At 39.4% G+C, this 25428-nt stretch overlaps 1 protein-coding gene across 1 annotated transcript in view; it reads right to left on the bottom strand.

The window, feature by feature from the left end:
* PIKFYVE (phosphoinositide kinase, FYVE-type zinc finger containing) overlaps positions 1-25428 on the bottom strand; it is a 208584-nt gene that overhangs the window by 91338 nt on the left and 91818 nt on the right. Inside the window, exons 18-24 of the mRNA XM_063430121.1 lie at positions 23738-23878; positions 21955-22081; positions 16072-17234; positions 5969-6069; positions 5322-5393; positions 2400-2571; positions 1124-1302 (exon numbers count right to left, since the gene is read on the bottom strand). Of these exons, the coding sequence (XP_063286191.1) occupies positions 1124-1302; positions 2400-2571; positions 5322-5393; positions 5969-6069; positions 16072-17234; positions 21955-22081; positions 23738-23878 (1955 nt within the window). The remainder of the gene's footprint in view (positions 1-1123; positions 1303-2399; positions 2572-5321; positions 5394-5968; positions 6070-16071; positions 17235-21954; positions 22082-23737; positions 23879-25428) is intronic.

Raw genomic sequence — 25428 nt, 5'->3', positions numbered from 1 at the left:
ATATCTAGGAATTGTTAAAAATGTGCGATGTGACCAACAATCCAAGTGACTGCATGTGTTGCAGCACTTGTGAGTCCCACAAGAGTCACAATGAGTGGAAAAAAGGCCTTGTGACTACCTTCCCATACGAGCTATGGCATATGAAGCAGTATGGAGGGGAAAAACAATATAAAAAATAAATTAAAAAATACCACCACATGCTCATTGTTAGGTTTCCTCTTACACCTTTATCAGATTTATATGCAGACAGCCATCAAGGTAGATTTGTGTTCCTTCCAAATCTTTCAAGATACACACCAATGGTAGATTTAAAAAAAAAAAAAAAAAAATGACTAGCTGGGACAGTTCAGTTAATCAATATTACTTTGCAGACCACAACACCAATTGATGGCAATGATGTTCCTTGTAGCTTCTTTCAGTAGGATAAGGCACCCTTGCCACACTGCAAAAAGTGTTGAGGAATGGTTTAAGGAACATGACAAAGAGTTCAGGATGTTGCCTTGGCCTCCAAACTCCCCAGATAACAATGGGATCGACCATTTGTAGGACGTATTGAAACAACAAATCCGGCCCATGTAGGCCCCACCTCGCAACTTGCAGGACTTAAAGGATCTGTTGCTCAAGTCTTGGTGACAGATAACACAAGACACGTTCAGAGGTCTTGTGGAGTCCATGCCTCAACTCATCAGAGCTGTTTGGCTGTATGACGGGGGCCTATATGATAATAGACAGGTGGTTTTAAAGTGGCTGATCTTTCCTATAAAAGTCTGTACCTGCAATATAATCCAAACTGCAAAATCCATGCTCTTACATCCTTATGCTTGACCACCTACTGTGCTGCTTCCACCTACCGGTATATTATATATTATGATCACAATGTGGATATGGACAGCAATATTTTTTTTCCCTTTTTTTAAATATATTACATTTAGTATACTTTTTGGCTTCCATTCCAATGTGATAACAACATTTTCATATTTGCTACAATGCTGATGTTGTCCAGTTAGTAACTATAGTAGTCTTCAACTGAGCTACAAAAATAAGACAAGTTAAATCAACATCATTTTGACAAAAGAGTTTTTAAAGAAAAAACACTATTTAAATATAACCAATTGATTATTACCTGAATGAAGCAACCATCTGGTTATATGAGAAATACTGGTGATAGTTATGATGTATGGAGTGCCCACAGGGTTCAGCATTAGCTCTTCGAGTGTACTGGTTCCCATAGAAACGAAGTTCCAAATATTTAGCAAAAGACATGGACCAGGAGTCATTGGACAAAGGCACCACCGGTGTCACCTAGTTGAGCAGTAAAAAAGGGGGTAGTTAAATCAACAAATGAATGACTAATGTTTGCTTTCAGAGTTGGTAGGTCAGCTTTAGCTCCATTATCCTCTGCTGGCTCAGCATGCTTCTGTGGCAATCTGCATAATGTTTAAAATTAGAATGTGCCTCACAAAGAAAAAAAGTATTACATTTCTGTCAAGTTACCATACTCAGAATAGCATGTTGTCATAGGTAGCCCATGGTACTGTGATTAGGTTAACAGCACCTGCACATTAATTCCCACTCCAACTACGTAGAATATTGGCTGATGCTGTACAATGTTAGGGGTCAAGGGACAATAGAAATGTATTAAAGGATTACTCTAAGAACCATAAGCACTGCATAGTGGAGCACTGCACATAAAGAATTCAGGCACCAACACCACTTCAAATTAATGAAGTGGACATGGTGCTTGTACTAACCCTTTAAGCACATGGAAGAACAACCTTCCAGGAGGGAATGAGAAAAAAATATATCCCACAAAATGTGTTGTGGATGAGAGTAAGAGAATACATTAATTCGTACAGGTGATGGCAAACATTTACATATGTAAATGAATGAGTATGTCTGAATACATATATGAGGGAGAGTGTTGGTATGAATGATTATGATTGCTAGAAATGTGTGTAAAATGTTGCCTGGCCTACAATAGTAGACTGTCTGAATGCAGGCAGCTACAATATTTGCAAAAAAGAGTGCCATGTAGATATAAAATTACCCTCATTTCTTTTATAAAAGCAAGTTATTCATGCATTTGGATAAGTGAAGCAATGAGCTTTCTTAAATTACACCAAGCTTTTCACAATCTCCCCATTAACATACTCTTGCTTCTCAATTTAGTCAGTAGAAAAGACATAGATAAAGATTCCAGAGGGTAATAAAAAAAAAAAATCCAAAATAATGTCCAGATATCAGGAAAATGGTTATAAATATTTCTCATATGTGGCCTTAAAAATTGTAATGCACATGTGGAATTGCACACAAGTCTAAACATTCAAATGGATAATACAAATTGGTGCCATGAGCTTTTTACAACACTGAATGTACGGGAGGTATTGTTATTAAACTACCTGCTGGCAGCTCCGACACCAGGAGTATGTGAGAATAGTGTGCTGGTATCCAGGAACTGGGGAGTCAAGCTCCTTTAGAATGATCTGAACGCAGCCATTACCATGAACAAAGCGTCTCACATGATGCACCATTGGAGTGTCACAAAATACACTGGGACACTGGTAAGAAGGCCTAAGGAAACAGCAAAAGCATGGGGAATATTATAATACAGAGAAAAAAAAAAGCACATATGCATTGCTAACAAGAAACACTATTTAGCTAAATCAATGCTTTTGTCATGTAAAATCAGCTATCTAGTGTAACAGAAGCCATATCGACACATACTATGCAATAAAAACTAAATTCAGTGTTATTAACATAATTTCAATTAAAAATTTGCTGCCCATACAGTAATAATCAAGCTAATTCTTCTTGGGAATCTTGCCTCAAAGAGAGATTTGTATACATAATACACAAGGTGCAACAGAGCAGTAGAGCATACAACGTCTGCACATACCCTCATCCTACAAATATGGAGGGCTCCTTAGCAGAAAATGTTATGTGAGATGAAATCCATATAATTTATTTTTCTATTCTGCGTAACTCAGCACACAAAGTGATTAGAACGATCATTATTCACCACACAACATGGCAAGATCTCATTTTACAACAAATCTTTATAAGTTCAAAATTTCCTGGAATTGCTGGAGACCACACACCCAGGAAAACGGGATGAGACTAGAAATGTTGTCCAACATACCAAGTTGTGTTCGCAAGAACAATAGAAAGTGCACAGTAAAGGTTATAGAACAGACCACAAATACATAATCTACAGCTGGACTTTTAAAAATTGCTATTCTGACAAACAAATTACTGTGTGTCAAAAGAATGGATTCCAAGCGTGCATCAGATTTGTTGGTATCATTCCCCGGACGAATCCAGACAAGGAATGTAGACAACAAGGAGCATAGTAAGATACAAATGACACAGAAGAAGGAGAGTATTAACTCATTGCTCACGGACTCCCCAACGCGCCTGCTTCTCTCTGCTGGGTAGCTAATGCAGCAGATGATGGGCAAAGGTATACAAAGATCAACAAGTCTACAATGCAAGGACAATGCCTGTAACAGTTATGAGGATATTTAAGTTAATATTTATGGACTTGCTAAATTTCAGGTTTGTGTTGCGAGAGCAGAACCTGATGCTGTTTGGGCTTCTTTTATCAAACATTTCTCATCTATTGCTTACAGCTGTCATGTATACCATACAGATCTCATGTGGGCGGTGATTTTATGTGGTGCCATTTTTGGGTGCCATGTGAGCATTGTTTGTGATTTGGGGCCCGTTGTGACCAATAGGAGCTCTGCATTTCTAGGTCAGTCAAATATGTAGTTTGGATGCTATGTTGCAAACATTAATTTTGTTAAAGTTTGATGCAAACATAACTGAAAAGGAACAGAACTAAGATTCCTTTACCTTGTATGATTTATTTGTGCTGCAAACATTTTCTGAAAAGAAAAAGCAAAAAAAAAACAAACAAAAAAAAACCCTCAATCTTACTACCCTGAAATTAGTTGTATCTGAATTGTATCTTAATATTTCCACTCCTCTAGCAACTGTTGTCTGTTTACACCCATAGGGCACTTAAATAACCAGAAGTGCCATTTATGCTGGAAAACAAACTATCACCTAATTGCAGTTTACAACTGTACAATAATGGCAAATATACATTAAAAAGTAAAATGTAAAAAAACAAAAAACAGAAAAAAAGATTATTTAATCTAGATTTTTTAAAGAGAGAAAAAAAACCTCAATAGTTTTACATCCACATATACCCTTGCTTAGTCTCAAACTATGTAAGTCAATGTCTTGCTGCTTTTCATGACAGCCTTTTATCTCCTACAACTGTGTCATTGAAGAGAAAAACAAAATCTTCAGGGGTTAAGAGAATAATAGATAAAATGAGAGGATTCCACAGGAACATTTCAGGACACAAACTGAAAAAAATAGATAACTGCTAAGTCATTAGGAGTAAAACAAATAATTGAACCACTGCAGGGGTTTAACAGTATCGCTGTTCCCAACGAGCACTAAAATCATATTGGTTCAGGAGAAATAGACACTTGGCAGAGGTGACAATCTGAGGAAACAAGTGAAATCTCATTTATTTGCTTAGCATCAACGAGCAACACAAACATTTTCAGGACAGTTAAAGGGACACTATAGACATCTCATTGTTCCCTTAACCCTGCAATGTAAAACAAACACTGGAGTTTTAAGGAGACAGCAACATTTACTTTGCAGTGCTATGACTGCCTCTAATGGCTGTCTACCAGACAGCTAGTAGAAGCACTTCCTGCAGTTTCACAGAGTTTAATTCTGTGAAACTATGCTGGAAGTCTTCATGCTTTGCGTTGAAAAAACCCACAGGAATGCACAGAGTCAATGCTCTCCTATGGAGAAGGTCTTATCGCATTAGATTATTGCGCTGACGACAGCAGAGGACGAACCTGATCCAGCAGCAAGGGACGTTGGCGCTGGAATCAGGTAAGTAGTTAAAGGGGATTTTTTTGTTTTAGTTAGGCAGACAAGGAGGGGCAAGGGGCCAATATCGTTTCAGGAATACAGCTTTGTATTCCTAACACTATAGTGTTCCTTTTTCTTTCCTATTTGAAAATGCCCAGGAGTACTGGTTTGTGTTGCTCACTGATGCTCTGTTAATCAGTGGTATTTCACTTGAGGACTCCGCTTACTTACCACCTGCGCCAAGTGTTTGTTCCTCTTGAAGGCACGTCATTGAAAAGGAGTACAAATTGCAGATAGATGTTCTTCTTTGGCAACGTGTGCACATTTACTATACAAAAAGATCAAGAGACGTTTTAAGCTTTTTTCCCCCCAAAATAAAGTTCAAGAAAAAAAAACAAAAAAACAAGAGGACTCACCTAAAGCAGTATCTCTCCAGAAATACTCCCAGTGTCAAGTCATTTTTACCATAAAATTCCATTGTAACAATCCTGAATAAAAGGAAAAAAACAAGAAAAAAAGCTTGCTGCTTTATACTATATTCATAGTTCACACAGTTTGTATCCTTAATGAAAACATGATCAAGAAGTCAGCAATATGTCACATGGGAGTAGGTGGAATATCTTGCAATAGTACTTTGACCAGCTGACTGTAGCAATAGCAATGGTAAAGACATAGCATGATATTATGCCCCAATTAATGTGTGTAGTGTATGGATATTTTATAGAGTATATAAAGTGTAAAATATAACAATAAGGATAGCTGGTAACAGACAATAGGACATAAGAAAATACAGCTGAGATCTGTACATCTGGTTAAATAGAGGGCTCTCACACTTGTTAATCCAGGTTTCTCTCTGGACAAACTGCTCTAATGAGGTGGACTGTGAAACTCAAAACCTAGAGTATATAGAGTGCCTACACATTGATGTAATACATAGACTAACACATTTTGAAAAGATAAAGTTCTGTTTGCTGTGGTTAGTACTATATATTTGAAAATCTTCTGTTTGTAGTGGTCATCTTCAATAAAAACTTTGATTGCAAGATTAAGGGAAGGCTCTTACCATGGGCTGACACAGGAACTAGGAGCATTGTTAGACTGTGATGAGGAACTGCTGAAGAGGACACAAAGTCTTTGATGGTTTCCAATACTCAGGCAGTCAATCTGGAATCATCGGATACAGAAGAGCTTCAGTCAGGTGTAATGAAACAGATATTTGAACATTTTGCCTTTGCATAACGCATCAAACAATGCACAATTAAAACAAATGTTTCTGTATTTTACATTAAAACAAGTTGGTTGTTTGGTTCTAATTCTATAACTGCATTTTTCCTGTAAGTTAAATATACCCTGGCAAACTAGTAAACATTAGGTCAATAAAAACTTCCACTCCGTTGAATCTAACCTAATAGCATGCGCATGTGGGAAGGGAGGGAGTGGGTCGTGTACAGAGGGATGGAATGCAGCGAGGTGGGTGGAGTGAAAATGGATCGCAGTAGGGAGATACATTCTAGGCTTCCCATTACATCTGTTTCTGGATTCCTACCACCATGACCGCTACTAAAAGCAAAAGTGGTTTTGGTGGTTGGCGTAACCTTTCAACATACACCAACCATTTCCCATGAAAAAAATAATTTGAAAAAAAATCTCTTCTTGAACACAGTAGTCTATTCTGTAAACTTCTGATTTAACTCTGTGCCCACTGGGTGCTGAGGGGTAGTAGTGAGTCAGCACTAACTGATATGTTTCATAGCAGAAGCCTCATTTAAAGCTAAAGCTGGCCTAGTAGAAGCACAAGCGAGATTAGATAAGTAAAGGGAGAGCTACAAAAAGAGCTGGAGCACCAATCAGACATTATACTGGTGGCATTGTACTGTATTGCAGCTCATTGTTATCCATCACAGTGACCCTGCCTGTGTAAAATATATGGGTATCGCCTTATTGTGTACAGCTGCGTGTATTCTCTGTATCTTACTCAGCTCTGCCTCTTGTACAGATATCTCTGTATTGTAATAAGCTCTGTGTATTATTCTAAACTCCATGTATTGTATTTGTGTCTTTATTGTATGGATATCTCTATATTACACGTCAGAAGATGTTGGTTGCAGAGTTATCCTGAGTGACACTCTGAGCTTATCCCTCGTCAATGATGTCCAATCAAACCATTAATGGTCTGAGAAGTCCATTCCTGCATCTTTACATTGAACATGCTGTCAGGCATTTTGCTGCCAGACATTTGATGATAAGTTTGAGATTAAAAATGTATACTTTAAAGTCACTACTTAGTAGACCACAAAAAAAAACAACAACAAAAAAAAAAACGACAAAGACATTTTGTTTCTTACTTACTCTATTCACTTCATGACCAAACTGTGGAATGCCACTACCTAAACCAGAGGTCGTCAACCTGGTCCCTACCGCCCTACCCCTACCAGTTTGGCATTTCAAGTGGGCGGTGGTGGGTCCTGTAGGAAAACGCCCAGTGGGCCTCAATGATCGTGGAGATCCTTTCATCTCCCCTGCCGGTGCATGCAGAGGCAGCCTTGCTGTAAGCCCTCTCGGGCTGGTGATGAGATCAAAGATCTCCCTAACCAGTCCGCTGGCACTTTGTTTCAGCAGAGGAAGGGAAGGGCCTGGGAGGCTCTGTGTTCCTCCCACAAGCAGGCAGGTTGGAGCGTTGCCAATGTTTTACCATGGCAAAGCTCCGATACAGTGCTGTGCTCGTAGGAGGAGCTGCAGGCTAAAGTGAACATGCCACCACTGAACCACCAGGGTTTGCAACATTATGTCCCCACTCCCTGGTAAAAGGTAAGAAGAGGAGGAGACATTAAGATAGATTTCCCACATCTCCCACCCACACACACCATAGACCATATTCATTGTACACATGCCCCTACACCCCCGACCCTCACACACACCCCTACACCCCCAGCCCATACACCCCTACACCCCCAGCCCTTACACCCCTACACCCCTACACCCCCAGCCCATACACCCCTACACCCCCAGCCCATACACCCCTACACCCCCAGCCCATACACCCCTACACCCCCAGCCCATACACCCCTACACCCCCAGCCCATACACCCCTACACCCCCAGCCCATACACCCCTACACCCCCAGCCCATACACCCCTACACCCCCAGCCCATACACCCCTACACCCCCAGCCCATACACCCCTACACCCCCAGCCCATACACACCTACACCCCCAGCCCATACACACCTACACCCCCAGCCCATACACACCTACACCCCCAGCCCATACACACCTACACCCCCAGCCCATACACACCTACACCCCCAGCCCATACACACCTACACCCCCAGCCCACACACACACACACACACACACACACACACACACACACACACACACACACACACACACACACAGCCAAGAATCTAATGAATAAATATATTATTAAAAACAAATATTAGCTGAATGTGTTTAAAAGAAATGCATATTTAACATGTTGTCACATATTACTAATACAGACACATTAGCTCCATACAATAGAAACATAGAATGTGACGGCAGATAAGAACCATTCGGCCCATCTAGTCTGCCCAGTTTTCTAAATACTTTCATTAGTCCCTGGCCTTATCTTATAGTTAGGATAGCCTTATGCCTATCCCACGCATGCTTAAACTGCTTTACTGTGTTAACCTCTACCACTTCAGCTGGAAGGCTATTCCATGCATCCACTACCCTCTCAGTAAAGTAATACTTCCTGATATTATTTTTAAACCTTTGTCCCTCTAATTTAAGACTATGTCCTCTTGTTGTGGTAGTTTTTCTTCTTTTAAATATAGTCTCCTCCTTTACTGTGTTGATTCCCTTTATGTATTTAAATGTTTCTATCATATCCCCCCTGTCTCGTCTTTCCTCCAAGCTATACATGTTAAGATCCTTTAACCTTTCCTGGTAAGTTTTATCCTGCAATCCATGAACCAGTTTAGTAGCCCTTCTTTGAACTCTCTCTAAGGTATCAATATCCCTCTGAAGATATGGTCTCCAGTACTGTGTACAGTACTCCAAGTGAGGTCTCACCAGTGTTCTGTACAATGGCATGAGCACTTCCCTCTTTCTACTGCTAATACCTCTCCCTATACAACCAAGCATTCTGCTAGCATTTCCTGCTGCTCTATTACATTGTCTGCCTACCTTTAAGTCCTCAGAAATAATCACTCCTTAATCCCTTTCCTCAGATGTTGAGGTTAGGAGTCTATCAAATATTCTGTACTCTGCCCTTGGGTTTTTACGTCCAAGATGCATTATCTTGCACTTATCCACATTAAATGTCAGTTGCCACAACTCTGACCATTTTTCTAGTTTACCTAAATCATTTGCCATTTGGCTTATCCCTCCTGGAACATCAACCCTGTTACATATCTTAGTATCATCCGCAAAAAGACACACCTTACCATCAAGACCTTCTGCAATATCACTAATAAAAATATTAAAGAGAATGGGTCCAAGTACAGATCCCTGAGGTACCCCACTGGTGACAAGCCCAAGCTTCGAATATACTCCATTGACTACAACCCTCTGTTGCCTGTCACTCAGCCACTGCCTTACCCATTCAACAATATTGGAATCCAAACTCAAAGATTGCAGTTTATTGATAAGCCTTCTATGTGCAACAGTGTCAAAAGCCTTACTGAAATCTAGGTAAGGAAATCCATGTGTTTTTAGATGTTCAACAATCCTATCCTTTAACATGGTTTCCATCACTTTCCCCACTACTGAAGTAAGGCTTACTGGCCTATAGTTGCACGACTCCTCCTTATTACCTTTCTTGTGAATGGGCACAACATTCGCTAACTTCCAATCTTCTGGGACTACTCCTGTTAACAATGATTGGTTAAATAAATCTGTTAATGGTTTTGCTAGTACACCACTAAGCTCTTTTAATAGCTTTGGGTGTATTCCATCAGGTCCCATTGACTTATTTGTCTTTACTTTTGACAGTTGAAATAGAACCTCTTCCTCTGTAAACTCACATGTAATAAATGACTCATTTATCCTTTTTTTTAACAGAGGTCCCTTTCCTTCATTTTCAGCTGTAAATACCGAACAAAAATATTCATTGAGGCAGTCAGCTAGACCTTTATCCTCATCTACATACCTTCCTTCTTTTGTTTTTAATCTAACTAATCCTTGTTTTACTTTTCTTTTCTCATTTATGTATCTAAAAAAAGTTTTGTCCCCCTTTTTTACTGACTGTGCTATTTTCTCTTCTGTGTGTGATTTGGAAGCTCTTATAACTTGCTTAGCCTCTTTCTGCCTAATCTTATAGGTCATTCTGTCTTCCTCACTCTGGGTTTTTTTATAATTACTAAATGCTAACTTTTAGTTTTTTACTATTTTGGCCACATCTGCGGAGTACCACAGTGGTTTCTTGAATTTTTTGCTTTTACTGACAAGCCTAATGCAATTTTCTGTTGCCTTCAGTAGTGCAGCTTTTAAATAATCCCATTTATTTTGGACTCCATTTAAGTTGCTCCAGTCTGATAATGACTCCTTTACACATATTCTAATTTTAGAAAAGTCTGTTTTTCTAAAGTCTAAAACTTTTGTTTTTGTGTGGTGTGACTCAGTCACTGTTCTTATATTAAACCACACTGACTGATGATCACTGGATCCTAAACTTTCACCTACAGTAATATCTGATACCAAATCTCCATTTGTTAACACTAAATCTAGTATGGCCTCTTTACGAGTTGGCTCCTCAACGACTTGTTTTAGAGACAATCCCAGTAGGGAGTTTAGAATATGTGTGCTTCTGGCACAAGTAGCTATTTTTGTTTTCCAATTCACATCAGGAAGATTAAAGTCACCCATGGTGATAACTTCCCCCTTCATTGTCATTTTAGCTATTTCTTCAACTAGTAGATTATCTAACTCTTCAATTTGTCCTGGGGGCCTATAAATCACACCTACACGAACTGTGTGATTACCAAATTCTAACGTAACCCAAATGGACTCTATGTTCGTCTCACTAACCTTTATTAGGCTAGATTTTATGCTATCCTTCACATACAGGGCCACCCCTCCCCCTTTCTTGCCTTCCCTGTCTTTTCTATATAAAGAGTACCCCGGTATTGCTATGTCCCAGTCATTTTTTTCATTATACCCTGTCTCAGTAACAGCGACTAAATCTACACTATCAGTTGCCATTATTGCCACAAGTTCATGGATCTTATTCCCTAAACTGCGAGCATTTGTAGACATGACTCTAAGCTTATCATTTTTTAACACACTTGCTACAGGCACCTTCTGTCCTTGTTTTGGGGGACAATTGGATTGATGTTTTATCACCCTTTTGCCCCCCCCTCCTAGTTTAAATACATCTTAGCAAAACCTCTGAACTGCTCACTGAGAACATTTGTTCCCTTTTGAGAAAGATGCAAACCATCTTTTTTGTACAGTTTATTTCCATTCCAAACAGAGCTACCATGAGCAATAAAGCCAAATCCTTGCTCCCGACACCATTCACCAAGCCACAAGTTAAAGTCCCTAATACGCATCCGCCTGTCATTCTGAGTGTTATGCACAGGTAGAACTTCAGAGAATGACAGTGTGGAAGCAACCTGCCGTATATCATTGGCAAAAACACTAAAAACTTCCTTAACCTCTGAAACCTCATTGCAAGCCAAGTCATTTGTCCCTAAATGGACAAGAACATCCAATTCCCCTTCCTGCTTTGCTTGCTTAACAATATTACAGATACGTCTCCTGTCTCTGTGAGCAGTAGCTCCGGGAAGACACCTCACAAGACCACCATTGTCCATCTCCACACCTCTTATGATGGAATCCCCCAACAACAACTGCTTTCTATTAGGCCTCATCATAGTCTTCAAGCCTCTCTGCACAACACCACTGGCCTCAGTGCCTCTCTCCACAACACCTCTAGCCTCAGTGCCTCTCTCCACAACACCTCTAGCCTCAGTGCCTCTCTCCACAACACCTCTAGCCTCAGTGCCTCTCTCCACAACACCTCTAGCCTCAGTGCCTCTCTCCACAACACCTCTAGCCTCAGTGCCTCTCTCCACAACACCTCTAGCCTCAGTGCCTCTCTCCACAACACCTCTAGCCTCAGTGCCTCTCTCCACAACACCACTAGCCTCAGTGCCTCTCTCCACAACACCTCTAGCCTCAGTGCCTCTCTGCACAACACCACTAGCCTCAGTGCCTCTCTGCACAACACCACTAGCCTCAGTGCCTCTCTGCACAACACCACTAGCCTCAGTGCCTCTCTGCACAACACCACTAGCCTCAGTGCCTCTCTGCACAACACCACTAGCCTCAGTGCCTCTCTGCACAACACCACTAGCCTCAGTGCCTCTCTGCACAACACCACTAGCCTCAGTGCCTCTCTGCACAACACCACTAGCCTCAGTGCCTCTCTGCACAACACCACTAGCCTCAGTGCCTCTCTGCACAACACCACTAGCCTCAGTGCCTCTCTGCACAACACCACTAGCCTCAGTGCCTCTCTGCACAACACCACTAGCCTCAGTGCCTGTCTCCATGACACCATTACACTCTGAAAGTGCAGAAAATGAATTATGACAACTCTAAGTCTACCAGATCCTACAGTAATCCATCTGCCATTCCTAGTATGTCTCTGTGGCAGTGGCTTTGCAGCAGTTCCAGCCTGAGTTTGTTTACCAGATAATTTACAAATCTCAGATTTCAAAAATACAATCTCCTGCCGCAAGATAGAGAACTGTCTACAGATTAGACAACAACTAAACCTCCAAAAAGTGGAACGCGAAACAAATGCATAGCAACTATTACACTGAACTAAGTCTGCCATTCCAATGAGATCAATTATTTAAATCAAACGAATCTTAACTTTTTATTTATCCTCCTGAATACCTCAGATTACCTCCAGGTTATCTCCAGAATATCTCCAACCACAGACACTTAGAAGCAACACTCTCCAGAATATCTCCAACCACAGACACTTAGAAGCAACACTCTCCAGAATATCTCCAACCACAGACACTTAGAAGCAACACTCTCCAGAATATCTCCAACCACAGACACTTAGAAGCAACACTCTCCAGAATATCTCCAACCACAGACACTTAGAAGCAACACTCTCCAGAATATCTCCAACCACAGACACTTAGAAGCAACACTCTCCAGAATATCTCCAACCACAGACACTTAGAAGCAACACTCTCCAGAATATCTCCAACCACAGACACTTAGAAGCAACACTCTCCAGAATATCTCCAACCACAGACACTTAGAAGCAACACTCTCCAGAATATCTCCAACCACAGACACTTAGAAGCAACACTCTCCAGAATATCTCCAACCACAGACACTTAGAAGCAACACTCTCCAGAATATCTCCAACCACACACACACTTAGAAGCAACACTTAGAAGAAGCAACCAAGCTCTATTAGCCAAGCTAATGACAACAGCCCTTATATACTCCTAAAATCACCTCCCACTAGGAATGTTTAACACCTGGGTAGGCCTCTGCTTATTAGCAAACAATAGCTAATTTACACAGCAATCAATAGCAAGCAGCTACCTAATCCAATCAAATGCCTAAGACAGTGTGACTGAGAAAACCAGACACAGATGGGATTATCAAGAAGAGATATTCCCTAAGCAACTTATTTTACTTTTCAAATTTAATGGGATTCCTACAAGAACCCATTGTAAGAGTGAGTTGAACCAAAAGACCAAATGTGTCAAAACCATACATTATAGCATGAAAAGGAGAATGCCAGTCTACAAAAAGGACTAGAATCCCTTAAAGTTTGACAGATTCATGAAAGGTACCTATAAAGATAAGGCATTTGACGTCATATGCATCGCGAAAATCAATTAACTCCTTAAACAAAGTGGTAGTTGGAATTCGTAATGAGAAATTATTGTGATGCTATAACGCCATCTACTGATCAATGTCTATAGGATGATCAGTAAAAGAAGGTACACTTACCTAATCCCATTGATCACTTTAAATTAGTGACGTAAAGAAACTTAACCCCTTAAGACCGCAGGGCATTCTATGCCGTCCCTATTTTGATGGCTCTAAACGCCGCAGGGCGGCATAGAACGCCCTGCGATCTTATGTACTTACCCGGTCGCCGGCAATCCCACGCCAGCGATCGCGGTATGGGGACTTACCTGGGAGCCCAGGGAGTCCCCCTCCGTCCTCTTCGGCCCCCTTGGGCCATGTGATTGCGAGGTCCTTGCGAGGAACTCGCGATCACATGGACGGCATAGCCGTCCAAGGCATTGCCAGCAGGGGGAGTGCCTTTAATGACATGTACTCCCCCTGCTGTCTGAAAATAAAATAAAAAACATGTTAAAACAGTGTAAAATGTATTTATATATACTTAGATCATATATATAATAAGCATATATATACACACACACATACACTAAGTGTATTTTAATATGAATATATACATAATTATATATATAGATAAATAAATATGTAAATACGTTAAATAAAATAAATAAAAATATATATATACATATATATACACACACACACACACGTGTAATTTCATTATAACTGTATTTCAATATATATATTGATATCAAAATACATGTAGAACGAAATAATATATATATCTATATACATAAGTATATACGGATATATCACACTCTCTCTCTCTCTATATATATATCTATATATATATATATATATATATATATCTATATATATATATATATATCTATATATATATACACACACATACAAACAAAGTCAGGAGGGCTGCACTCACCTAAACATGCATACATTATAGGGTGCTACTGGGACCAAAATACAAAATACACAAACCAGTGCACTCGCTTATTAACTAAACAGTGATTTCAAATCCTAACTAGTACTATTTAAAAACACCTCACCTAGGTAAAAAATAATGGGGGTTTGGTTACATTATATGATCATACATTGCATAAGCCTGCCAACTGCATCAAAGTACCCCATTCTTGGCAGGTCCTACTCTAGCAGCCTAATGCTTGCTCTTATAAGATTAATCCACTTACTTGGGAAATGCTTCCTTACTGGGACTCTCTGCAAGTCAAGGCTAAGAATGGGGTACTTTGATGCCTACATAGGTAGGTTTCCTATTTTTATACCCTATTCTCATCTATTTTTACAATCAGCGCTCCAGCATGTCTATATTCACTGATATTGTCAGGCATGTTACATATTATTATTAATTGTCACAATAAATCATTTTTATAATCTGTTGTGATTGTATGAAATACAAATCCTCTAATAAATGTACTCTAGGGTCCATAAAGAGTTAAAATAGTGGGTAATGCTTCGCTTTAGATCAATAAAAGAGAAACCGTGTCAAAATATAATTTTTTTATATTTTATAAAGATTCTTAGAAATGTATTTAATAATCTTTATTAATATTTTTATATTACCTCGTGAATATCCTCACAATGCAACCACTGATGTCAAAGAACAATAGCTACTTTAAAGGATCACTATAGGGTCAAGAACACAAACATGTATTCCTGACCCTATAGTGTTAAAACCAGCATCTAGCCCTCCTGGGCTCCTCATGCCTCCATAAATATAGCATAATCTTACTGTATTCAAGCCAGAAGCTGTAGATCTGCATGCTGTTTGCCTCAAAAACAAAACAAAAAAAACAAGCAGTCTGCTGACATCAACAGAAGTGGTAGCCTGATCCAATCACAGTGCTTCTCCATAGGATTGGCTGAGACTGACAAATCTGAGCCCTGGCCTATCAGCATCTCCTAAAAGAGATTAATTGAATCAATGAATCTCTATGAGAAAAGTTCATTGTAATGTAAACATTGCATTTTATCTGAAAATACAGTGTTTACAGCAAAAAAGCCTGAAGGTAATTATTCTACACACCAGAACAAATTCAATAAGCTGTAGTTGTTCTGGTGACTATAGTGTCCCTTTAAGGATTTGGAATTCTCTCCCCAAAGATGTGTTTTTTCTGTCTGTACGGGTGTTTAAACAGCAACTGGATGAATTCTTGCACAAACATAACATTCAGGTATATGATTTGTAATTTGTGGGGTAATAGTTTCTTGATCCAAGGAATGCCATTGTAGGGTAGAGAATGGTTTAATGTTCTCTACACTAGAATGGCAATTAATAATTTTTACCAATACAAAAGGGTACCTTAGAATTCAACGAAATTTCAAGCTGGTTTACACCTTTGTCTTCATCAGACTCTGTTTTTAATTCATTTTTGTTACTAGGACCACTGGTTGCATCCTTTGGCTGCACAAATGGATCCATATTCTTCTGGCGTATTCTGCCTCCTCTAGCACGATAATCAGCTAAAATCCTGGACAAACTTTGGCTATCACCTAAGCTTTCAGCAATTTTGGTGCTAAGCAGTTCATGCGTGGGTAAAACCTCAAGAGCCCTTCCATTAACATTTCCATTCATTCCTTTAATGCTTGAGTATTCACGGAGCAATTGTTTTTTTCTTCTGCTTTCCAGATCTTTCACTTCTTTGTTTAAGAGGGGAGACATATATACCACTTCTGGGAAATAGTCCCTTGTAGGGCATCTCATTCCCTTTTCAGTTAACAAAAAGGGCTCCCTGAAAGAAATAATAGGAGAAATGCACAGAATAACATCTTTCAGTTCCTGCTTAAAAGACACAGAGTGCACCTTTAACCGATCTTCTGAAGAAGTGACTTCCTCTGTTATATATAACCCAGTGTCATCCTGCAAGGGATCTCGAAAAAGCTTTAGCTCATTCTTGGTCTCCTGAGGATCATCCAGTTGTTGGCCGGTACCCTGGTCTTGTGTAAGCCCAGGTATGTGGCACATTTGAGTCAACAGTTCAGGTTCAATTGACACAGAAGACAGCAGGGATGATGATGATAAAATAACAAGAGAATCCTGTTGGGTTAAGGAACAATGTTCAAGACTCTTACTTCCGGATTCATCAAAACCCGATTTTTGCTCTACCAAGTCTATATCATCAGCGGACTGTGACTCTGAAATAATCTGCAGTCTATCTGATGACAGGTCTGCTTCCCAATTGATTGCACTGCATTGTTCCCCATTAAATAAGTCTATCTGACTGCTGTCACCTTCATGACCTTCAATGAGTGACCGGAAAGAACTGCTTTTGGGCAGTGTTGGTGGCATAGCAAATTCATCCATAAGGAAGGAAATTTCCAACTGTGAATGATAGGCAGAATAGATCATAAAGATGATTATCTCTTTCACACGGGCCAACTCATATTCGGAGGCTCCACGTAACTTAATCGTGCAGCCCAAATGTGATGGACATCCTTCAAAGAACATAAGGGTTTTGGCTTCATCTGCAAAATTTAAATACATGTTTAAATAACATTAATTCGCTAACAAATTAAAAGTGGGATAATCAAGAAAGATGACACAGTAAACCTAACATTTTCCAAAATACAAACATCTATATTTTCACCTTAACCTCTAAGCAGGTGACATGTAGCAGTGAATGTACACATATCGGTTGACTGACAATGCACATTTTTATTATTGGCATAGCACCAACTTATTCCACAGCAGTTTACAATATTATAAAGGGGGAATTTAACAACAAATAAACTATTTCCAAATTTGACAGGAACGCTAAGTTGATGAGAACCCAGTTTGAATGAGCTTACAATCTAAAGGAGGTGGGGTATAAAAACAAACCAAGGAAGACAGCATGTGGGATATCAACCAAGTGAAGGCATGCTAAAAAGTAGCAGAATTGGAAGTGCATAGGGAAGTGAAGTGTGGGCCAACATAGAAAGGTGAGAGAGTAACAGATACATTTGAATAAGGACAGTTACACTGGGAGGCCTTAGTCTATTTTGAAGAGATGGGTTTTAATGCACTTTATAAAGGATTGAAGATTGTTGGGGAGATTGATATAGTAAAGCAGGCTGTTTCATAGGAATGGAGCTGCCCGCGAGTAGTTCTGAATGCAAGAGCTAGTGTACGGTTGCGAACAGTGAGCAGGAAAACATACACACACACACAGATCATTGGCAGAGCAAAGTGACCGAGAAGGGAGGTATCTATGAATTTGTGATAAACTGTAGGCAGTAGAATTGTTGAGAGCGTTGTGTGAGAGTTAATATTTTGAATTAAGTCCTACAGGGTACATGAAGCCATTGTAATGATTGACAGAGGGGCAGTGGCGGAACTACCGCCGATGCAGTGGCACCAGGACCCTCATGCACCCTTGTATTCCCCACTGATGCAGCAGAGGCCCCACACTCTAAGGAGTCCCACCAGGTGGCCCATGCACTTAGGGCTACCCGATGGGATTGTATCAGCAGTGGCCAGTTCGGGCATTGTGGTCCTTAAACAGAGACCGCGCCCGTTGCTTTTCGGCAGCATGGGAGGAAGTGACAGCAGTGAATCACTTCCTCCCATAAAGAGAGGTGCAGAGCGGAAGGAGGCATAAAGATGCAGGAGGGAGGAGATAGCAGTGAGGATGGGGACTCGTCAGTCACCACACTGGACCCCAGGGAAGCCACCCTCCAGCAAAAGGTAGGATACTGGAGAGTGGGTTTGAAATTGTAAATTTTATGTGTGTGTCAATATCCCTGTGTGCGGGTGTGGGTGTGTGTGTGTGTGTGTGTCAATGTGTCTGTCAATGTGTGTGCATGTGAGAGTATGTCTGTCAGTGTAAGTGCCGTGTGTGTGTATTCCTGTCACTGTATGTGCCCTTGTGTCTATCAGTGCATGTGTATCTGTGTCAGTATATGTGCCTGTGTGTGTCTGTGTGTGTGTCAGTATGTCTATCAGTGTGTGTCAGTATGTATCTGTCTGTCAGTGTATGTATCAGTATATCAGTCATTGTATGTGTCTGTGTGTGTCAGTATGTCTGTCAGTATCTGAATGTTGTCAGTGTGTTTATGTGTGTGTATCTTTATGTGTGTACCTATGTGTCTGAGCATCATCATTTAATACAAATACACCCCTCAATTCAAACTTCAATACTACATACAAACAAACTCCTGCTTTAACCCCTTAAGGACCTGACTGTTTTTGCGATGTTGTACATTTGCGACCAGGCATCTTTTTACACTTTTGTGGTGTTTGTGTTTAGCTGTAATTTTCCGCTCTCTCATTTACTGTTCCCATACAAATTATATATTGTTTTTTTCAGGACAAATGGGGCTTTCTTTACATACCATTATTTATATAATCTCATGTAATTTAATTTTTAAAAAATGAAAAAATATGATGAAAAATTGAAAAAAAAATACATGTTTTTTGACTTTTATGTGAAAAATCTTTTACTCATCTACAAAAGCGAATGAAAAAAACTGCTAAATAGATTAAAAATTTTGTCCTGAGTTTAAAAATACCCAGTGTTTACATGCTTTTTGCTACTTTTTTGCATGTTATAGGGCTATAAGTACAAGTAGGATATTGCGGTTTCAAAACATACATTTTTAAAATGTATCAATAGTGACATTGTAGCACTATTATCTGTCATAAATCGCTGAATAACACCCCACATGTACATATTTTTTTTAAAGTAGACAACCTAGGGTATCCAATATGGGGTATGTCCAGACTTTTTAGTAGCCACTTAGTCGCAAACACTGGCCAAAGTTAGCGTTCATATTTGTTTGTGTGTGAAAAAAGTAAAAAACTAAATTGAACGCTAATTTTGGCCAGTGTTTGTGACTAAGTGGTTACTAAAAAAGACTGGACATACCCCATTTGCAATACCTTGGGTTGTCTTCTTTTGCAAATGGTATGCCATCATGGGGGTAATTCTCATTCCTGGGCTACCATACGCTCTCAAAGGCAACGTAACCAACCTGGCCATTTTCAATGTAAAAATATTTGACCCATATATTTGACCCTGTAACTTTCAAAAACGCTATAAAACCTGTACATGGGGGGTACTTTTATACTCAGGAGACTTTGCTGAACACAAATATTAGTGTTTCAAAACTGGAAAATGTATCAACAATTATATCATCAGTAAAAGTGCTGTTTGTGTGTGAAAAATGCAAAAAAAAGTCACTTTCACTGACAATATCATCGCTATGATATGTTTTACTGTTTTGAATCACTAATATTTGTGTTCAGCAAAGTCTCCCGAGTAAAAAAGTACCCCCCATGTACAGGTTTTAGGGTGTCGTAGAACGTTACAGGGTAAAATACAGTGACAGCAAATTAAATTCTCTGGACTGTCGGCTTGGGTTGGCAGGCAGGTCCCTTAAATTGCAATCAATAAAATAACGTAATTATGTAAAAATATTACATAAATACGCACGTAGAATTTAAATATATATGCATATTTATATATTTGAAGTCTACGTGTATATTTATATAATTATTTATGTAATTATTTATGTAATTTTGTATATGGACATATGAATAGTTCGTATTCTTTTTATTTATTTATATATACATAGATATATATACAATTTCATTCTAAGTGTATTTTGATATAAATATATATATTAATATCAAAATACAGTTAGAATTAAATTTCGTAAAGATATATAATTTTTTTAAAAATTTTTATTATTATTTTTAATTTAATTTAAATTACTTATTATTCGTATTTTATAATATATATATATACACAATATATATAGTTATTATATATATTATATATATACGTGTGTAATTTAATTATAAGTGTATTTTTATATTAATATATGTACATATTAATATAAAAATACACTTAGTATGACATTATATATATGATATATAGACATATATTATATAGGTATAATATGTCTATATATCATATATATATATATATATACACATATATAATAATCATTTTTTTTTATTAACTATAACTTTCATTTTTTTTTGATTTTACACTTGCAGGGAGACTGCCTGTCAGCACAGGCAGTCCCCCTGCAGGCAGACACATGGACACCTATTGTGACCATGTGGTCGCCCTGTTGGGCGATCACATGGCCACAGGGGTCCTAATCCGCCATGGGGAGACTGTCTGGGCTGCAGGCAGTCTCCCCACACCGGGAGCACCGCCGATCGCCGCCGGGGGAACGACGGCGATCGGGTAAGTACCTCTTAAATTTAGGACGGTTCAGGACCGTTGTCGGTCGGCAAGGGAAAAATGCCGATGACGGTCCTGAACCGTCTAGCGTCGTTAAGGGGTTAAACGTCAATACTACATACAAACACCTGGTAAGCAGTGAAGCCGTTTGCAAACTTACCTAGGGTCTGCCAGTCACAGTCTCTTCTGGAGCTGCTAGGAGCTTCTTTAGCTTCACCCTGACTTGTAAGTCAAGCTGCTTATCTGTGGGCGTCAGCTCAGTGCTCTCAGCCAATGAGCCAAGCCTAAGCCATGTAACACCAAGCTTAGCATGCGACTGTGCTAAACCATCCGACTCCAGCAGAGGCTGTGACTAGCACCCAGCGGATCTCAGGTATCAGATGGTTCGCAAACAGTTTGACTATTTACCCAAAGAAGGTAACAGGGGACCTCTTGCATCCTAACCACAACAGCAAGCTGTAGAGATTTTGTTAGATAAAGTGTTCCTTTAATAAAGATATTAAAGTAAAAGGGGGCACGTGTGCATAATAGCACACACCAATGTAAAATAGATTTCCATTAGAGAATAGTTAGATGCCAGGGATTGATTGACACATTTCAGTCTTCCTGGCTAAGATAATCACGACTGATTAACTCCGCCAATTCAATGCTTCACCATAGAGAAGCACTAGGAGGGTAGCGTACTTAAGTAGAAGATCGCCTCACTGCACCATTCAAATGCTCTCTACAAGAGAACTGATTGACAGGGGATGCGTCTTAAATGGCTATCAGGAAGACTGCCACTAGAGATGTGTTTAACCCTGTAATGAAAACATTTCTGTTCCTACAAACTGGCAAGTTTTACTTTGTAGGGTTAAAATGGCAGGTGTACTGCACCAATAGAACTTTATTGAGAGTGTCCCTTTACATTTTAATTATTCAGGTAACCAGTTATTTTTCAGAACTAAAGAAGACAAGTACTGCATGACTGTGACCAAGTAGACTGCAAAGGAGAGATGAGTTCCACTTACTATTGGGCAAGGGGAAGACTTGCATGTAAAACCTGTGACAGGTGCCAAGGCGAGGTTTGGTCAGCAGTTGGTCCAATGACATAACCAAATCCGTTTGTGTCATCCGACTCACTCGGTCTAAAACTTGCTAAAGAAAAGCAAAATGATCAGCAGGACAAAGCACTGACAAATAAGGTGAACCACAGCTAAAAATGTATTTAAGCTTTATCAACATGAATATGAAAAACTTCAGTATAGTCTATAATTCAATCAAAACTTAAAGGGTGTAATAATTATTAATAGGTGACTTCCCAAGATTGTATACATTCAAACACACATACACAAACACTCCTGACAATATATTGCCAGCGTTCAAAATGTCCACTTATTCACAAGCCATTCAGCTTTGTATAGGTGAGATTCCCCCATGGTGTGTGTGCCACGGACCCTTAAAGTCTTGTAGTGGCAAGTGACCTTTAGGATTGTCTAGAAGAATAGGACTTAAAATTTTGAACCTAGATATTGGGATTTAACCAAACACTAAGCACTACCTCAACCTCAAAACAGTTTTGGTGTATATATTCATGCCCCTCTGTAGTATCACCACCATTTACAAGTTAAATTTCACACATCCTCCTATACACTACCTAAAAAAAAAAAAAAGATGTTTAATTTTAAAACTTCCTTATTGAACAGTATGTTTTACTTAAAATCTCTCAACTCCTGCTTTGTTAATTACCTGGTAGAGCCTACAAGAGCCTCAAGTGTGTGATTAAAGTTCAATTAACAGAGCAAGAGATAAGAACTGTGTCAAAATGGCAGAAAATTGAGCAGTGACACTGCAGTGACATATTTCACTGCTTAATTAAGTCAATGCTACTTTGTTGCTTAGAGCATCCCTTTAATAAAGATATTTGATAATCCATGGTCATAAAAGCTGTTAAAGGAAGTGAACATGAAAGAGCATGACTGCCCAATATATTCTCAAGTGAGGCAGAAAATACTTAAACACTTTTAATCAAGTGCTTATACAAGTCAAAATGTCCAGATATGAATACACTTCAACCTGGCTGTCAAATTTACCATATTGATATATGCAACATTTAAAGGAACAGACTATACTTTTTCAAAGGGTGTGAGTTTAAACAAGGTTTTAAACAAATAAATAAAAACTATTGTAGTTCTCTACCATCACTGGTGTCAGAATCAGTGATCTCATTAGCAATGACAACACAGCACGCATTCACTAGTACACAGTGTAGTACTTTAGTGGTCTCTAAATCCTTCAAATAGGCAGACTGCTGTCATTATACCTGAGCTATATTTCATAGTTAGGTAAAGGTATGGCTAATATTTCTGCTCTGCTCTAGCATTTGTATATGGCACTCTCTTGATTGGAATATGCTAGGCAAACGTTTGTTTCTTGGTATAAACCGACATACTATAACAGCAGGACTGCCGCTAAAGACCTAAATTATCCACTGGTACCATGGATACCAGTGAGAAATATAGATTTGATTTTAAATTACAAACTAATTCTTTCCCTCCTTTGGCAGCACTACTTGAAGTGCACCTTTCATGATCAAGACTTGGTTAGAATAACGAGCATTTCATCTCAATATTGTACTAGCAAACCTGCTGGAAAAGTGTTATAAAATGAAAAGTCACCTATCTAGAATATCAAAGTGTGTCAAGCTCTGCAGGTTTTCTTAAAAAGGACCACGGGTCACAAATAACTAATATTTAAGGATAGTGCACAACAAACTGTAAATTGCACATGATGCAGTACATTTACTGTGCTTACCGGTTTAACATTAATAACCAAAGTTATGCCATTTTCCAGTAGCATATCCTGAGCTATTCTGGACACAGTTTTCTCCACTAGAACCAAAGTGGGTCGTACATCAACAATCCTTTGAACGTAGTTCTTTAGAAACTCTCTTTCCTGAAAAGCACACACAAAAAAATATAAATTATTCCGGGTCATACAGCTTAGAAGTCACAGTACAGATTATACTTCAATGGATACTACAGGGAGTGCAGAATTATTAGGCAAATGAGTATTTTGACCACATCATCCTCTTTATGCATGTTGTCTTACTCCAAGCTGTATAGGCTCGAAAGCCTACTACCAATTAAGCATATTAGGTGATGTGCATCTCTGTAATGAGAAGGGGTGTGGTCTAATGACATCAACACCCTATATCAGGTGTGCATAATTATTAGGCAACTTCCTTTCCTTTGGCAAAATGGGTCAAAAGAAGGACTTGACAGGCTCAGAAAAGTCAAAAATAGTGAGATATCTTGCAGAGGGATGCAGCACTCTTAAAATTGCAAAGCTTCTGAAGCGTGATCATCGAACAATCAAGCGTTTCATTCAAAATAGTCAACAGGGTCGCAAGAAGCGTGTGGAGAAACCAAGGCGCAAAATAACTGCCCATGAACTGAGAAAAGTCAAGCGTGCAGCTGCCAAGATGCCACTTGCCACCAGTTTGGCCATATTTCAGAGCTGCAACATCACTGGAGTGCCCAAAAGCACAAGGTGTGCAATACTCAGAGACATGGCCAAGGTAAGAAAGTATGAAAGACGACCACCACTGAACAAGACACACAAGCTGAAACGTCAAGACTGGGCCAAGAAATATCTCAAGACTGATTTTTCTAAGGTTTTATGGACTGATGAAATGAGAGTGAGTCTTGATGGGCCAGATGGATGGGCCCGTGGCTGGATTGGTAAAGGGCAGAGAGCTCCAGTCCGACTCAGACGCCAGCAAGGTGGAGGTGGAGTACTGGTTTGGGCTGGTATCATCAAAGATGAGCTTGTGGGGCCTTTTCGGGTTGAGGATGGAGTCAAGCTCAACTCCCAGTCCTACTGCCAGTTTCTGGAAGACACCTTCTTCAAGCAGTGGTACAGGAAGAAGTCTGCATCCTTCAAGAAAAACATGATTTTCATGCAGGACAATGCTCCATCACACGCGTCCAAGTACTCCACAGCGTGGCTGGCAAGAAAGGGTATAAAAGAAGAAAATCTAATGGCATGGCCTCCTTGTTCACCTGATCTGAACCCCATTGAGAACCTGTGGTCCATCATCAAATGTGAGATTTACAAGGAGGGAAAACAGTACACCTCTCTGAACAGTGTCTGGGAGGCTGTGGTTGCTGCTGCACGCAATGTTGATGGTGAACAGATCAAAACACTGACAGAATCCATGGATGGCAGGCTTTTGAGTGTCCTTGCAAAGAAAGGTGGCTATATTGGTCACTGATTTGTTTTTGTTATGTTTTTGAATGTCAGAAATGTATATTTGTGAATGTTGAGATGTTATATTGGTTTCACTGGTAAAAATAAATAATTGAAATGGGTATATATTTGTTTTTTTGTTAAGTTGCCTAATAATTATGCACAGTAATAGTCACCTGCACACACAGATATCCCCCTAAAATAGCTATAACTAAAAACAAACTAAAAACTACTTCCAAAAATATTCAGCTTTG

This window comes from Pelobates fuscus, chromosome 8 (genome assembly GCF_036172605.1).
Source record: "Pelobates fuscus isolate aPelFus1 chromosome 8, aPelFus1.pri, whole genome shotgun sequence".
Taxonomy (NCBI): domain Eukaryota; kingdom Metazoa; phylum Chordata; class Amphibia; order Anura; family Pelobatidae; genus Pelobates; species Pelobates fuscus.
The sequence above is the reverse complement of the archived record's forward strand: the minus strand, read 5'-3'. Positions and strand labels throughout refer to the sequence as shown.